The sequence below is a fragment of the Lissotriton vulgaris genome (assembly GCF_964263255.1).
Source record: "Lissotriton vulgaris chromosome 8 unlocalized genomic scaffold, aLisVul1.2 SUPER_8_unloc_1, whole genome shotgun sequence".
In the NCBI taxonomy this organism is placed as follows: domain Eukaryota; kingdom Metazoa; phylum Chordata; class Amphibia; order Caudata; family Salamandridae; genus Lissotriton; species Lissotriton vulgaris.
Genome location: NW_028240615.1, coordinates 4,324,760 through 4,341,047, shown reverse-complemented (window position 1 = coordinate 4,341,047; position 16,288 = coordinate 4,324,760). Strand labels below are relative to the sequence as shown.

The 16,288-nt window shown below is 47.8% G+C and overlaps 1 protein-coding gene across 1 annotated transcript in view; it reads right to left on the bottom strand.

Annotated features, from left to right (window-relative positions):
- STK24 (serine/threonine kinase 24) overlaps positions 1 to 16,288 on the bottom strand; it is a 745,744-nt gene that overhangs the window by 51,637 nt on the left and 677,819 nt on the right. The window contains exon 9 of the mRNA XM_086947876.1: positions 11,131 to 11,199. Coding sequence (XP_086804002.1) covers positions 11,131 to 11,199 — 69 coding nt within the window. The remainder of the gene's footprint in view (positions 1 to 11,130; positions 11,200 to 16,288) is intronic.

Below are 16,288 nucleotides of genomic sequence, written 5' to 3'. Positions count from 1 at the left end.
TCCTCCACCTGAATGGCTGCCGTGCCCGCAGGAGGTCTACATTAACGGAAACCGGGGAATGATCAGATAGGCCTCTCGGCAAGATGGCCGCGCTCTTTACTCTACTCAGGCATTCACGAGGTAAGAATACATAATCTATGCGCGAGAAGGATCCGTGTACCGCCGATAAGTAGGTATATTCACGAGTCGCAGGGTGCATATGTCGCCAAGCATCCACCCAGCCCAGCCCCTCACTCATTGCATGCAGTCTAGTGGGTGGAGGGGACGGGGAAGGAGATTCAGCCGTCTCCAGGCGCCTCCGGCGATCCATACATACATCCATTACGTCATTCCAATCACCCCCGACTACTGCCACCGACTCAGATATATCTTCCCACACAGAGAACAGCCTCTCAGCCAGGGCCCACTGCAGGGGGGGGGGGGCATACACACTCCCAAACACTATAGGCTCCGTGCCCACCTTGCCTTTCACAAACAGGTAGCGACCCTGTGGATCCGTCCAGTGTTTCTCATGCACATATGCTATTCTACGGTGTATCAATATGGCCACTCCCCTGGATCCCCGAGTAAACCCGGCATGGAAAACTTGTTGATAGCCAAACCTCTGCAGGCCCAGCGCCTTCGTGCCCATCATATGAGTTTCCTGGAGCAATAACACATCCGCCGCAGCTCTCTTGCCCCATCGCAACACTGCCCCACGCTTAATTTTGTCTAGCAACCCCCTGACATTCCATGTAACCACTCGCATAGAGTCCTCTTGAGTCCGGTGAATCGAATCAGCCATAGTCTTTCGGAGTCCACCACATGAGCCCCCCACTCCAGCGCCACCCACCACGCGCCACATGAATCATTATCTCGACACACACATGCACTGTACTATCTACCCCGGAGAACATCACCAACCCCCCGACCCCCCAGTCCCCAACACACCCAAACCCCAGCTCAGCAGCCACAACCCCGACCGCCCGTCCCCCGCCTCCCCCCACCCTATACCTCACTGAACTATGAAGTACCTGTCGCGGTATGAGTAGTCCCGAGACCGAAACAGTGGGCTCAGGCCCACTCATACCAATGGATCCCAACATCCCAAAAAGGAACAGCAAACTCACCCCCTCCCCTCAGTGACCCTCTCACAACGGGAGAGTGGCAGCCACCATTATATAGTCCCCGAACCCCCCCCCCAAAACAGCCTCATCTACCCTCCGTAAACATTGGCAGCGCTGTTACAAGGCTGCGATACAGCCAGCAATCCAGCGGGTCTCAGGCGACCAAGTGTGTCCATCTGGGACTCGCAGCATCAGTAGCAGAACAGGGAGCCGAGGCCCCGGAGACTTCAATGATCCGTGCTAGATTGTTCAGAGTCCTCGGTTCTGGCAGTGTGTTGCGTGTCATCAGCCGAGGCCGCCCGCTTGCGTGATTTGGAGCGTTTGCTTCGTCCATGTCTAGTTGATCGGTCACGCTGTGGTCGAGGCGAGCCCTCAGGGGAGCCCGGGTTGAGCCCCGGTTGCGGATTCGGTCTGACCCGCACCGTTTCATCAGTCCATCGGAACAGGTCTTCCGGCGTATCAAAGAATAGCGTCCGTGACTGAAAGATCACTCTCAAGCGCGCCGGATACAGCAGGGAATACTGTAGCTTTAGGCCCCTCAACTTCGCCTTGGCTGCCATGAAGGAGTGGCGCTGCTGTTGGACGAGTTTAGTGTAGTCCGGGAAGATCAGGATCTTCTGATTTTCACATAAGAGAGTTTCTTTATTCCTAGCCTCCCTCAAGATGGCGTCCCTGTCATGGTAGTTCAACAGCCGTGCTATCACCGCCCTAGGCCGCTCACCCTCCGGTGGTTTCTGTGTCAGGGCACGGTGCGCCCTTTCAATAATAAAGCATGTAGACAGCGACCCCGGGGGCATCCATGATTCAAGCCACTGTGTAAGGAACTGTTCCATGCCACTCTTCCCACAGCTCTCTGGAAAACCAAGGAAGCGGAGGTTGTTACGGCGCGCCCGCCCTTCTGCATCCTCCACGCGGAGCGCTGTAATCCGCTGCGCAGTTTCCATCGCCGCCATCCTCTTTTTAAGGTTACTCACATCGTCCTCCACCACTGACACCCTGGATTCTGCCTCCGTGATCCGCGCCACTGCGTTCCTCAGGTCCTGGCGCAATAATGTCACATCTGCGCCTACGGCCCCTATCTTGGCGTCCAGCATGTCTCGTGATTGGGTTATGGCCGCCATAAGGGCCGCGTTGTCTGGCCCCCCTCCAGGCGGGCCGCCCCCTGACGACCCGGGGCCCCCACTAGGCCCGGTGAATTTATCAATGGTGACTTGCTTAGTGGAGCTAGTACCCCCCCTGGTCATGGTGGCAGAGGTAGTAGGGTCACTGGACTGCCGCCGGCCCGTGGGAATCGCAGACTGGGCGCTCCGGACCGGCTTAGTGCTGGATATACCGCCGTGTGGATCTCAGTCACTGCCCCCACACCAGCCGCCAATGGTCGTAGCTCGCCGTGACCGGTATTGCTTGTCCAGTCGGAGCGTGGACCCCCTGCGTCTCGCACCACAGCGATGTCGTCTCTTTTGGTCCGTGGGCTCGGGGGGGGGGGGGGGGAGGGTGGGGGGGGCCCCCACTACTCACAGTTGCTGCTGGAATGCTGCGGAATCGCCTCGGCACAGTCGCCGCCGATAGGGCTCTCCAGGGTGTCCGTCTCCCCCTTATGCTGCCGGCCTCTGGCACCAGGCCACGAAAATCGAGGTCCCGGCTGCGCCCGGGCCACCAGGCCGCCTCTGCCGCTCCGGGCCGTACGCCGCGTCTACACTGCCCTCAGGCCCAGCCAGGCCTCGGAAGGATGATGCGCCAGCAGTCTCTCTGCCCCAGGGCAGGCGGGCGCCGCCGCCGTTCCTTGGCCGCAATCCGCTCCTCGGCAGCTCCAAAATTGAGGCCCCGGCTGCTCCGCAGTCCACCAGGCCGCACTGCGCACCCTGCCGCCCAGCTCCGCTCGGAAGTGCAGGATCATCGCCGAACACACCGGACGGTCCCTGGCACCGTCGGTGACCTTAACCCCGTTTTTGGCTGTGTGTCAGGGGGTCGGGGACCAGGATAAGTCGTCGGATCAATGGCGGGCCGGCGGGAGCTCTATCAGGCTGCAACCGCCATCGCCGCTTGCGTAGCCACGCCCCGAATCTGGTCCTTTTTGATTCAAACATGCACAGTATAAATTATTGTCCTCAGATATAGGCACTGTGTGCATAGCTCTTTCCATCTTTTTCAAATTTACTCCTCTCTCCCTCATTTCTGTCTTCCTTTTTGCCAATCTATCAGTCACATTTTGTCTCCCTTCTTTTCATGTTATTTGCGTGCCTTCCTCACTCTAATAATTTTTACTCTTACTTCTTTTCCCTACCACTTCCCATATATCTCCTGCTCGCTCCACATTGAATTCAGTTTTTACTCTCTATCCATCAATCTTCCTATCAATCTATTTGTTTATCACCCATTTTCTTTCTAGCATAATCTCTACCCCGTCCCACTATCGGTCATATTTTGTTTAAAGGCATCCTCTGGAAATCCAACTTTTTTGTGTGTCCCTGCATTATCCTGCCTTTTATGGATAGTTGTGGTTTGGACCTCTGCACAGTTGACAGCCTGCTGAAAGCCCCTGACTGCACACACATTTTATTTTTATTTTTTATTTTTATTTAGTGTGATTTTATATAGTGCGAATTTTACCCGAAGGTGTCAGAGCGTTTTACATAAGAACCCGTTGCAAAACATAAGCACTTAGGATTACATGAGTTACATAAAAGATACAAACAGAAAAAATTGCAAATGTACAAGTTGTAAAGTCACACAAGGAGGAGATACAAACAGAAAGAAAAATTGCAAATGTACAAGTAGTAAAGTCACTCACGGAAGAGATACAAATGGATATACTCTAAGAGTCACATAGGAATGGTAGAGAGCACAAAGATCTACTGCATATACTAGTGATTAGAGTTATCTCTATATACATATACTAGCAGCCCGCCCCAGCGTTGCCTGGGGCAGAAAGGGGCTGGGGGCAGTACACCCGCTCCCGCCCGACCCCCTCCCGCACCGACATACCTCCCGCCCGACTCACTCGCGCCCCCCTGCCGCCCCGACTCACTCGCGCCCCCCTGCCGCCCCGACTCACTCGCACCCCCCTCCCGCCCCGACTCATTCGCGCCCCCCTCCCGCTCCGACTCACTCGCACTCCGACATTTTCATTTACTGCTGCCTCCTTCTTGCCTCCCCCTGCATCACACAGTCTCACTTTCCCTTTCCTTACCTGTGCCGCCTCTCCTCACTGCACAGCCGCTTGTCACTGCACCTCCCTCCTCACGCACGTCGGGTAGCGGCCAGCGCTAGGTCCCGGCCGGCGCTACTTTCAGGGGACTACTTTGTTTACAAACTTAATTTTTTTTGTTTACTTTTTAAAAAAAATTTAAATAGCCTATGTCCATCTACACACCCTGACCTTTTCATAGATGTATCGGGTGTGTAGATTGGTGCTGTGGTTCCAGAGTTTACCTGGCCAAAAGGGTATGGAGAAAAGGCAAATCAGAAAAGGGAAGAAATATTTTATGGATCGTCACGAGGGAAACAAGGGTAAAGGGCGAGGGAATGGACAAGATGGCGGGTCAGGGTCCAGAGAAAAGCGGCCGAGAACAGCAGCAAAATGGCAGCCACATTTACTTTTTAAAAAATGGTTACTGTTTGCTGTATGCATTGGCCTATTTGACTTTTTGTAAACCAGCCATGAGTGCTCACAAAGTGTGTAGGCTACATAAAAATCAAATACTGCTCTTAAGGCACATCAAGGTTTTCACCACTTACACAGGGAACAAACCTGATGACATGAGTTGAGACAGCTATGTCACATTCCAGATTAAGTGTTGCAGCTCAAAAGGAAAACCTACCCTGTTTTTACAGTTAGGCTGCTAAATCACTCAGTATGTCAGCTGTCACTGCACCTAGTAAAGGCAGTTTCCAGCTGCATAGTGCCCAGAGTGAAAACATCGAACACGTGCATGCTTAAAGGGGTAAATATGGGCTAGAGTTATGTGTTCCAAGAGTGGCTGCATCCTTTAAAATCGTTGAGTTTCAGAAACCTCTTTTTTCTAACACTGGCTTAGAAAGAATATGAAGGTCACTTTTGCGAACTAAACAAAGAAAATGAAATACAATTATTAGTCAACATAGATTTGTATTTTACATGAGCCAAGAGTGACTTTTTATAAGGTTGTCATATTCCTGCATGCAGGAAAACCAATCTGTCCAGTTGACTAAAACACCCTGCTTCTGGCTGGTTTTCTGGTGGTTATGTATCAGCAATTAGTTACTCTACATTTACTGTTGATGCCTTTTCTCAATATCTGTGAACTGCAGATGCATGCAACAAGGGTATATTCTGTTCTCTTTCTGGGCCTCAGCACTGGAAAGAAGGACAGATCTTGTTCTTGTTCTGTACAAATAACATAGTTTAGAGTAGGATGTGCTCTAGCGTTTAAGGAGGGCTTCACACCAGTTGTGAACTCCACCTCTCACCATCACTCCATTTTGCAGTGAATAATTGCAGAGCACTCATGTACTGCTGGGACATTACCCAACGCTCACTTCAAACTTCATCACCGGTCAACCACAGAAGCCGGTCTGGCTCCAGTCCTCTCACTCCCATGAACCCTGCAGGGACAAACCCCATTCTATGTCCGGCAGGAGCATTGCCTGGCATCACTTACATATTCAGCCTGGGCTGGGTGTGAGGTCAGGACACAATGCCCCACTGGGTACCAGGAGCACTGTAGAGCAGGCCATAACTCCGAATCGTAGCAGCAGTGCACTTCAGGAGAAGGCATCAACTTTGCTCCCAGATTCAGTATCTGTGATTTGCAGGAGCTCACCCATCCCTCATCCACAGCCAGTGTACCTGTGCATTGCTGAAGTATGGCCTGTCTTCATTCTAAACAGCATCATCTGTGTACTGCAGAGGCATGTCCTGCTCTTATTTCCAGTTTCAGACATGGACGTGACAAGTTCTGGTGCTCCTGTCTGGAGACACATTGGAACATCCTCATAAGGTGCACACGTGAATACTCTATCCAGTGGTATATACATTCCAAGGCACTAATGTAAGAGAATGTACACCCTAGCTCCATCGTGCCATAAAGTACTGAGAACATATGCATTGTAAGAGTGTTTTCCTCCCTTATCCGAGTCTGCACCACCTTTATTGCAGAAACATGGCGCATCCTCACTTTCAATCTCAGTCTTATTAGAACCTTTGCCGCCATATTCCCAACCATAGGCATGAGCTCCAAGGAGGAATCCAGCATGTTGAGAGGGTGAAAGGAAGAGAATACTCCAGTTTTTCAACTTCAAAGTCAGTGCCCTAGTCCAAGGCAGCCCATCTTTCCTTGTTCACCATCTTCTCCTAATGTCTTTTCTCTTTCTTTCCTTCTTATGCCAGCACTTCCTGTATATCTTTAATTCCCCCTCTCTCCTTTACAAACTATGTTAACCAGTGTCACCCCCTCAACCCAGCTATCTCTCATTTTGTTGTTGCCAACCCATGCACACACCAGATAATGCATTCATGATGTGACTGCTGGTGGTGAGGACAAATTCCTTCTCACTCCAGGAGGGACAGCAGAGTCAGACTGAGCAGCCATGTTGTCCGCTGATTCCCTGACTTGACTTGCACGCAGGAAGCACCAAGGCGCCTTGTGGTCAGTGGCACTCAGGCTGGGTCACATTGTAGGGTTTCATATTGGATGTGGGATCTGTATAGCATGTTGCATCCACTTGTGTGGTCCTGAAGCTTTGCACAATCCTAGCCCGATATGTTGATAGTCAGTGCTGGCGACCATGACTGGTAGAGTGTCTGGTTCCTTTATGGCCTCTATGGGAGACATTAGTGTTTGTGCATGAGGACCTAAAGAGTGCTGCGGTATTATCGCTGCAAACTTGGCACTTTGCAGAGGCATGCTGGATCACATGGGTTGAAAGAGCTGTACATTATTAATACATACTTCTAACTGATCATTCCATTGGATGACAACTTTCTCAGGCATACTCTTTATATTCATTGGGTTGGTGCTTAAAGAGGACACAACTTTATTGCTCTTCGTATTAGGGTCACGGAAGGATTGTGTTTCAGAAAAAGTTGCATCCCTGAGTCTTTCACTAATTAGGAATGATATCTGCAGGTGCCACCTTTGATCTCGGGTCCCTCTGTTGTAGAAAAGGTTTAATGCATGTGATAATGGAAGATCTGCCTTTCCCTTGCACCTTGAGGAACTGCAGATCCCTTGTGTTGCTCTTGGTACAAGCGAGACACATGGGAGTTAGAAGAGCCAGTGTCAGGTGGTGTGATGAGCCTCCAAGTCTGTACCGTTAGCGGAGCATAGATGCGAGAGTAGGAGTGCGACTGTGGTCTCGACCAGTTTAAGTAGCCACAGAAAACAGAATTCTGCCTCAGGGGGCTCAGTGTGTGGAAACAGGATTTACTCCAGGTGATATAATGTGCTGTGTGTTTCAGGTGGTTGCAGTTGATCCAGTACTCAACTGCTAGAAGGCATGGGCAACAAATTACATTGTCTATGTCCATAGGCTTTTACAGGCTCCAAAGGATTTGGGTAACATCAGTTTAGTTGTAACAAGAGAGTCTGACAGTTTTGATGATACCCAGGAGAAGCTCGGAGAAGCTTTAGTGGGTAGGAGAGGCAACAGTTTGGCCTGGATGGATGCTTCTATGATGAACGGCAATGACTGTAAAGACAGGAAGGTGATCACATGCAGCATCTTTCGAAGGAAAGAAGTGATCTATTCCAGGAGTCTGCTTGGATTCCAAGTTATTTTAGTCTGTGTAGGAGGGTAGGATGGAGGACTGTGTCAAATGCTGCTGAGGGGTCAAGTAGGAAGAGTGCTGCCACCCCATTTTGGACAAATGATGATTTAAGGGCGTCCCAAATGATAATATGCCATGATTTAGCAAAGGCTTGGACATTATCTTATTGTTGTCAAAGTAGTTACAAAGTTATTTAAAGGATGCTCCTGTGAACAACTTGCTCAAGAAGTAACCCTTGGCAACAGATCTAAAGTTCTTCACATAATAAGGATCTAATCCTTGTTTTTTCCCAGAAGGAACCACATAGAAGAGAAAAGTTACAGATGGTCCTGGCTGGGTCAGCTGCTGAAGTTGATGAGAGGACATCCTTGAGGTAGGCAAGCCAGGGTTGTCACTGGATTTAAAAAGTTCCTTGAACTCTTCTGCTGTTAGAGGACTAAAGGCATACAGGGAGTCTATCAATGTTAAGCAACCTGGTCCTGTCTCTGGGAACATCAAGGGGAGGTTCACTATATGCTTCTGGGCAGAGGTAGCGGTCTAGGATAGCAGCTTGAGTAACAAAGGCACAGATTTACTAAAGGTAGGGCAGCACAGTGATGGTTGGAAATCTGCACATCTGGGTTGTGGGAACAATAAAAAAAAAAGAATTGCATAGCACCACATTTACAAAGAATTGCATGCCAATGATATTATTGACTACGCTCATATACATAATGGTGATTTAGCGCGACACTAATCATAGAGCTACAGTGCAAAGGAGAGACACCGGGGTCTTGTGTGACACTTGCACTTCAGATACACTTTGCAGTTCAAATTTCTATATAATGAAACCACCCATAGGTAAGCCATGTGAACTATGTAACTGCACCAAAATAAATGTTACATGAGAGAATATCACACAATATTCTGCGTGTCCATTATATGTGTTTAGTTGCGTATTTCTAGGATTTCATGCAAAACCAGAATGTGCTACTTTAGTAGATATGTTTTTGCATGAAAACCTAATAGTGTTTGACTGTTCCTAGCCCATTACTCACCTTTTACGTTCTTTATCAGGGGTTGGAACTAAGCGACATACAGAAATCTGGCATTGCGATCACTTCAGCTTTTTTGTATAAAATATATTTTGCTTAGGAATATTGATAGATGGATAATTTGCATCACTTTGAGTTGCCCAAGTGCCCACTCAATTGCAATGTAGATTTATGCTAAAGTGTGCTGCTAAAATGTCTCAGAGAAGTTTGAAGTGGGTGATGTGTGCTGTGGGAGACTTTGGGTTCTGAAATTTGATAATTATCTTGATGAGCTCCCTGGAAGGACAGGAGCATTTAGTGATGAGTGTCAAGAAGTACTTTCATGTCAATTTAATGATGACTGCCTATAGCATGCACTTGAATAATTCTGGAGGCACAGCTTGCCTTCATATTTCCCTTTCTTCCATCATTTGTCCACTGCTCTATTATTCGTCCCTGAGACTGCTTGAGCTCAAGTGTCAACCAGCCAAAGAAGAGCTCTCATCAGGGTATGACTTGTTAGCTATGAGAACTTTGAGGGCCGACGTTAGCGCACCAGCCAAATAGTTCCACCTAAGTGATGGGTTCGGCTGACATGCTTCCACTGAAAAGGGTCAAGACCTACGCGTTAAGACCAGGTTATTTTATTGTCTTGCATGTGTTTTGGTGTTTCGATTTAAGAAAATCCTGGTTGTACAAAGGAAAAAGCACATTGGTCATTCTGCATAATTGTCTTTAGATTTCTGAACGTTGTTGTCTTGAGTGTGGTAAACATGGCATCCTGGGTGTGTCCAGTTACCAGATGCAGCAGGTTTGTGCATCTACCTTTGAGATGAGGAATATGGCTTTGGGCCACTGTAGCTTGTCAAATCAGGCTTTGGTGATTTTGTACACAGCAGCTCCTCCTCTTTCAGTAATCCAACAGTAGAGTTGGCAACCAGGTCAAAAACGCGGTAATAGCCAGGATCTAAGGGGGTGGGAGGGCAGTGGGATGGTCAACGTGCAAGTTTCTGTTATTGTTTAAGAGATTTTCTATGATAATGTCCTGTATATATTTGCGGTCCATGATGGTCCTAAATCGTGACAAAAACCCAGTAAAATTTGTTGTGAAAGAAATGTGGTAATACTGTTCCTCACTTTAACTTACAAAGAGCCACAGTGTGCAGAGAACATGCGTAATGACACAAGCGGTGGTCAGTCCAGCTCGGCTGCCCATTCTGAGCTACAACTCAGCACTGCGACAGTTCAGGGCAGGCTCAAAGATGCCCTTTACCTCCACTTGGCTATCAATCCTCCAACCCTCGGAATGAGCTCAATAAAAGCCAATGACAGTGAATAAGGGAGAAAGACACCTGTGAAAAATCTATGCTCATGAAGCCTGGCATGTAGGTTGAGGCAGGGAAAACCGAAGACTGCCCAGAACCCACCAGGCCTTTCCTTACCCCATATTGCATTGCATGCAGTTTTCAAACATGATTTTAAAAGTGTAAAGGCGACCCCAGTCTCAGCAGCAACTTTGCACCCAGAGCAGCTGCGTGGCGTGGGTTGCCAGCACCTGGGGAAAGGCAAGTATTGCGTTCCTAACCCGTGGACCGGTACCACTTCCTGGTGCAAAATTTCAAAAGAAAAAAACATTTGTAGTACGATTTTCTTTCCTTTTAAAATTTTGCGCCCCCTAAGAATTTTGCGCCCGGGGCAGCCACCCCGGTGGTGCCCCCATGCAACGGCACTGACCCCGAGGCTTCAAAGAAACTCTTAACTAACGGCAGAGGGAGCGGAAAGGAGTGAGCATGGCCAGGACTGGGATTGGGGCTAATCCTCAAACCAGGACACTGCGTTACGGTTGTAAAGAAGACCCTATATCATGGCCAGAGTAAACATTTGAAAGAACCTACTTAACTACAAACATACGTTAAGAAGGAGATGCCCTATAAGTGATTTATTGAAAGGTTTGAAATAAAACCAGCAGTCAGCCCAAAAAAAAGTTAAAAACCAGAGGAACTGGTATGCACAGTTAAGTTTCTTTGCCCCTTGTCCTTTGTCTGTGCCTGGATCAGCATGCATGAAAATTTGATAAATACTGATGTTTGCACCTGTACTTGAAAATGAGTGCCCTTATTCGTTATATCCCTTGACTTGACCCTGACGAAGGTAAAAGAATAAGACAGGTAATAATATGGCTGCCCTGTCCATCAGCCCATTGCCACATATGTATAAGCGGTGTATGATTGACAACAGAGCTGCCCAACACAAATCAACTTACCTCTGTAAGCAGAGGGGAAATGATTGTAGATAAGCACTCGGACAAAGGCCTCTTTGGAATGTCCTCCACCTTAAAAAGAAACATTCAGAAATAAACATTTTTCTATGGAAACTTCCATAATGTTAGATTTAAAGTTGAGTTCCAACAAAAAAAACACACTTCTAATCGAGACAGTTTTCAAGGCTAAAGAAAGCAGGTACCATGTGGCGCATGAAATAAGGTAACCAGATTACAAATGAGGGCAACACATTTACTAGAGATTGCACATCTTTGGAACAAAGAAAGAAGTCTAACCTCCATATTAGAACTCATTGTAATTAAAATAAATCCAGCCTCCCAAACTAAGAAACTATGGATTAACCATTCCTGAAACTATAAATAAGATTTCATTAAAGTAAAAAATTAAATCACATTTCCATAATCTCCTAGCTACCATATAAATGTTAACCACTTTAGGTGTTCTCTTTACGCTGCTTTCACAATTCAAATCCTTAATGAAATCAGTTGATATATTGCTTCAACTGCAAACTACTGAATCCTGGGGAGTGACTCCAGGATAAACAGTCCCCTCTTTTATAAAGCACTTTTGGGACAGCAGTGGTCATGCTAGCCTTGTCAAGGTTTTTGCTGCTTAGGGGAAATGGTTGGAATTAAAATAGGCTTTCTTTTCTCAGATACTTTGGCATCATTTCGAGTTTGGGGGTGTAAGAGCCCTGCCGTAAACTGGGAGGGCTCCCACTCTATCAATCATGCTGTTCCCCGCTTCATTTAGAGGTGGGGGGGGGCAGGCTTACACCGGCGAAGCATAAGGTATCTCAGTCGATGTAAAACTCAGACCTGGGGGCCGTATTATGCTTATGTAGCACATTTTCCTAATTGCGCCATGTTGCACCTTTTAAACGGTGCGTCGGGCATAAAGAGGGACAGTGCACCCTATTACAAAGAATGCTCAGCCCCCATGGAAGCCACAAACTCACGCTGCCATTGGGGCAGCGCATTCAAGTGAAATATGGAGGGGCTGCTTCAAGCCTCTCCATGTTTCACAGTCCAGGGGGCATGCCACCTGCACTTTGAAGAGGGGAGATTGATCCCCTTTCAGACAGGTGCAGTGGGTGACTGCACCGACCTGCAACAGGATGTCTGGGGGAGTCCATGGGTCCCCTTTCACCCCTCCAGAGGGCTACCTTTAGGAGGTACATTAAAAGTGTGCAAGCAATTTGTAATACACTTTCAGTACGCCTCCTAAGGGCATGTTTACCCCTGCGTCCGCATCTAAAATACTGCGCGGACGCAGATGCAAAGTCAATTCCTAATTTGCATAACGTTCGCCACCCCTTGCTAATGAGGGAATACCCTCATGTGATAGTGCTGGTGTCACATGTGTACCAGTGCTGTTAGTATTACAGAAGGGGACGCACAAGTGTCTATGATCCCTTTCCTAGCTAAGGCAGGAAAATGCCAACTTTCTAAAAGTGGCATTTTCAAAATTGTAATTTAAAATCTGAATTCACTATATGTTAGTATTTTTCATTACAATTCCAAAGACACCAAGCATGAACTGGCTACCTAGTCCAATTTGGAAATTACATTTAATAAGTTAACTCTAATGTTATCCTATGGGAGAGGTAGGCCTTATAGCAGTGAAAAACAAATTTAAGGGGTTTTCACTACTAGGATAGGTAAAACTTAAACGTATATCTCCTTCTTTATAAATACATTGCACCCTGCCCTCCGGGCTGTCTAGGGCCTTCCCTAGAAGTGACTTACATGCATAAAAAGGAAGGGTTGGGTCTGGCAAAAGTTTAAAACTGCACAAACACAGGCTGCAATGGCAGGTCTATTTAAAGTTCTACTCAAGTAGGTGGCATAATAAGTGCTGCACTCCCACTAATCAAACACAAGAAGTCGATGGACGTAGTGCGGAAACTTTTCAGACACTCACCCCCAGTCACAGATCGGGGTTGAAGCCATCATTGCTCTTTACCTCACTTCGCCACTCCTGTTCAGACCCAGCCATATGTAAATCAGTCTTGACCCTGTGCCTCATGGGAACAGTCCAGCCCGAACTATCAAGCTAGGTCTTCCGGGAACGGAAACAAGCATCCTGGGACCGGTTTCGATGTAACACCCCTCATCAGCCAGGCTAGCTCCCACTAGTAGCATTCAATTTGCAGGCCCTGGGCCAGGCAGTGCCACTTTACTGAAGACTTACAAGTAAATTAGATATGCCAATTGGTTATATCCCACTTCTATCATGTTTCAGGGAGAGAGCACTTAGCACTGGTTAGCAGTGGTAAACTGCGCAGAGTCCTAAAGCAAAACGAAGTCAGCAAACAGGGGGTCGAAGCGCCTGGCGCCATGCGTATTTGACTCCCACTATGGGCCGGCCCAGCCAATACTTCTGCGGCATACACGCGACATTCACAATACTAACTTCGTTGTAGCAGATATTAAGAGTTATTTTCCGCTACACTCTAATATGGCCGCCATCATTGTGGACGCCGTGCGTTAGGTGACTCCGTAGACGTATTGGCTGGGCGGGCCCATAGTGGGAGTCAAATACGCATGGCGCCAGGTGCTCCGAGTCGGAGCTTCTAAACAACGCCGGTGGGACGCGGCATCGGTAAGAGGGACGTTGCTGGTCGGTAAGATCTTTGCGTACAATATGGCAGTTAGTAAAGGTGAGCCTGTGTACTTGGTTGAGTTTACGCACGTTTTTTGGACGTTGCTCGTCCCTCTGAACATGTGCTACATGGTAATTGGTACTACGAGCACGCACTTTGATTTAAGACTCGGTGATAGAGAATGAGAACTGAGGAGATATTGAGGTGATAAATACACAACAAGAAGGCATTTTTGCATAAGATGTGAAAGATGCGCCCCGCATGGTGTGCTAAATAGTGTCTCTATGTATAATTACAGAAGACCAGACTGTGGATGGTTTTCATAGGGACGCGTGATCGATTGTCACGTTTGATCCAATGAGGAGGGTTGTGGGTATGCTGTAACTTCGCAACGTCCAGGTAATTATGCTCTAAATGATCTAAGTGCCACCATAGCTTTATACTATTCACTATGCCTGGGATGCAGGCATAGGATGGTTTTTATAACTGGCTCAAGTTTGTTATATGTCATTATCTACCATTACAGGTGTTGTATATAAACACAAAGTGAAAGAATGAGAAGATGAACCCCTGTTAGCACTGATGAAGTTGCGGAAAAATAAAGCAACAAAACATGTTGGCAATGAAGTATTAGACATGGTTTAATAGGAACCATTTTTAATTTGGAGAGCTTGCAGCCTAGAATAAAAGTTGAGTGGCCAGCAAGCCCTGCAATTTTAATGGTGAGAATTACACTTATTATTTATCACTGGGGTTCTTTTGGTATATGTATATACACAATAGTAAGTGTTGTCTGTTTTGTCTTACTATTACACAAGTGATCATCCCTGTCTGTGGTTCTCGAGAAGGAGAACAGGCACTGGTTCTTCTTGTCTTTTCTTTTCTTTTTCTCATTTTCTCTTTCACTAAAAGAGAGGGAGTTATCAATGATGATAAGTGGGTACACTGGTAATTGTTAGCCAGTAACCCCTTGGCGGTTCTACCGTGAGGTACTCTCTCTCCTCTCCCACATTTTTTCATTGGATGGAATGTGGGGAGTGTGGATGGTAGTAGACATTTTGTGCTTTTTGTGAAAAGCGACACTGTGATTTAAATGAGTAGTTGGATTGCACACACATAAGGGAATTGAGAAGGATATTGAAAACTTTGGTTTTCGTCACGACTAATGGGAATAAGTGTCTAGAGGGTGAGGCCTTAGTTTGTTTATAATGTTCTGAGTGGGGGCCGGCCTCCCCTTCGGCTCCTAATATATTGACAAGCTACACATAAGGCGCAAAGATCCCCACCTGCCTAGTGGGGATCTAAAAACTTGGCAGGCAATTCTACACCAGAGAGAGGGGTGCACAGCCTCCACTTATCTGTGGGAAGATGGGCTGTCCCACCAGGTCCAAATGACCCTGCTTGTCTTAAACTTCTTTTCATATCTCTTTCTTAAAGATAGGTGTTGCTTGATCTGATCTTTCAGACTGGCTTTTATTTTGTTTGGTTTCTGTAGCTGTAGTCCTCCGAAGAAGATTAGGGTTGCACCACAAATTTGCCCTAACCAGCCACATTATTACCTGTTGCCTCTTCCAAAAGTACTGTGAGTTCAACATGAGCCAGGCCAGTGGTATATCGAAACTTGAGGGGGCCCCCCTGCAAATTACATTGACTCCCCTGTGGAGTCAGTCAGGAGCTCTCAGGCCAGAGTACTGGGCTGAGGCGTCCCCCTGGAGCTAGGGGCCCACCTGCACCACGAGGGCCGCGAGGATCTATATTACGCCACTGAGCCAGACAGAAGTTGGGCTGCTCTGCGCTAACCACTTTATAGGGCTTCGTGTTCAGCAAACTTTGGTACTGCTTTAAACCTGGGCTGCAATTTTGTGTAATGCTATTGTGGAAGGAGGGGTTGTGGCTGATGTCCCGGAGATCGTTAGCTCTTTGAAATTAAAGTGCGCATGACACACTGACCAGTATCTGGACTCAGCCAGCTTGACATGCGTACTTCAGGACTATGATTTCAAATTCACTGTGTGTCGAGGTTAGGGGCAGCAAATGCTGCTCTCCTTACTTCCATTGGGTTGCTGCGTCCTGCCAATCCCGATGCAGCTCTCATGTTATTTCATATGATAAACTTCATAGAGAGCTGTGTTGGCATTGGATCTTTGTACAAAGATCCAATGCCAAGACTTTGAAGTGCACAGCGATCGGAAACTTTCTTTATTGTCTGCAGGGATCTCTTCCTTCAGCCAGGCCCGGACTGGCCGTAGCGGGCCCCGGGCATTTCCCCGGTGGGCCGGAAGGGAGGGGGATGGTTTTCGAGGAGTAGCAGTGGTGCTAAAGCGTCCGACAGCCGTGCTAAAGCAGCAGCACTGCATCTCACTAGCAAAGCCACCCCCCACCCCCCCCCAATCACCCGGGGCAGTCCTGCTGCATTGCCAGGGCTGGTTTGTGTTCCCAGTCCGGCCCTGCCTTCAGCTAGTGTGCGCAAGCCGGGAAGATACCGGTTAGGAGGATGGACCGTGACATGCAGACAGCTGAGCTGTGGGTGCCCC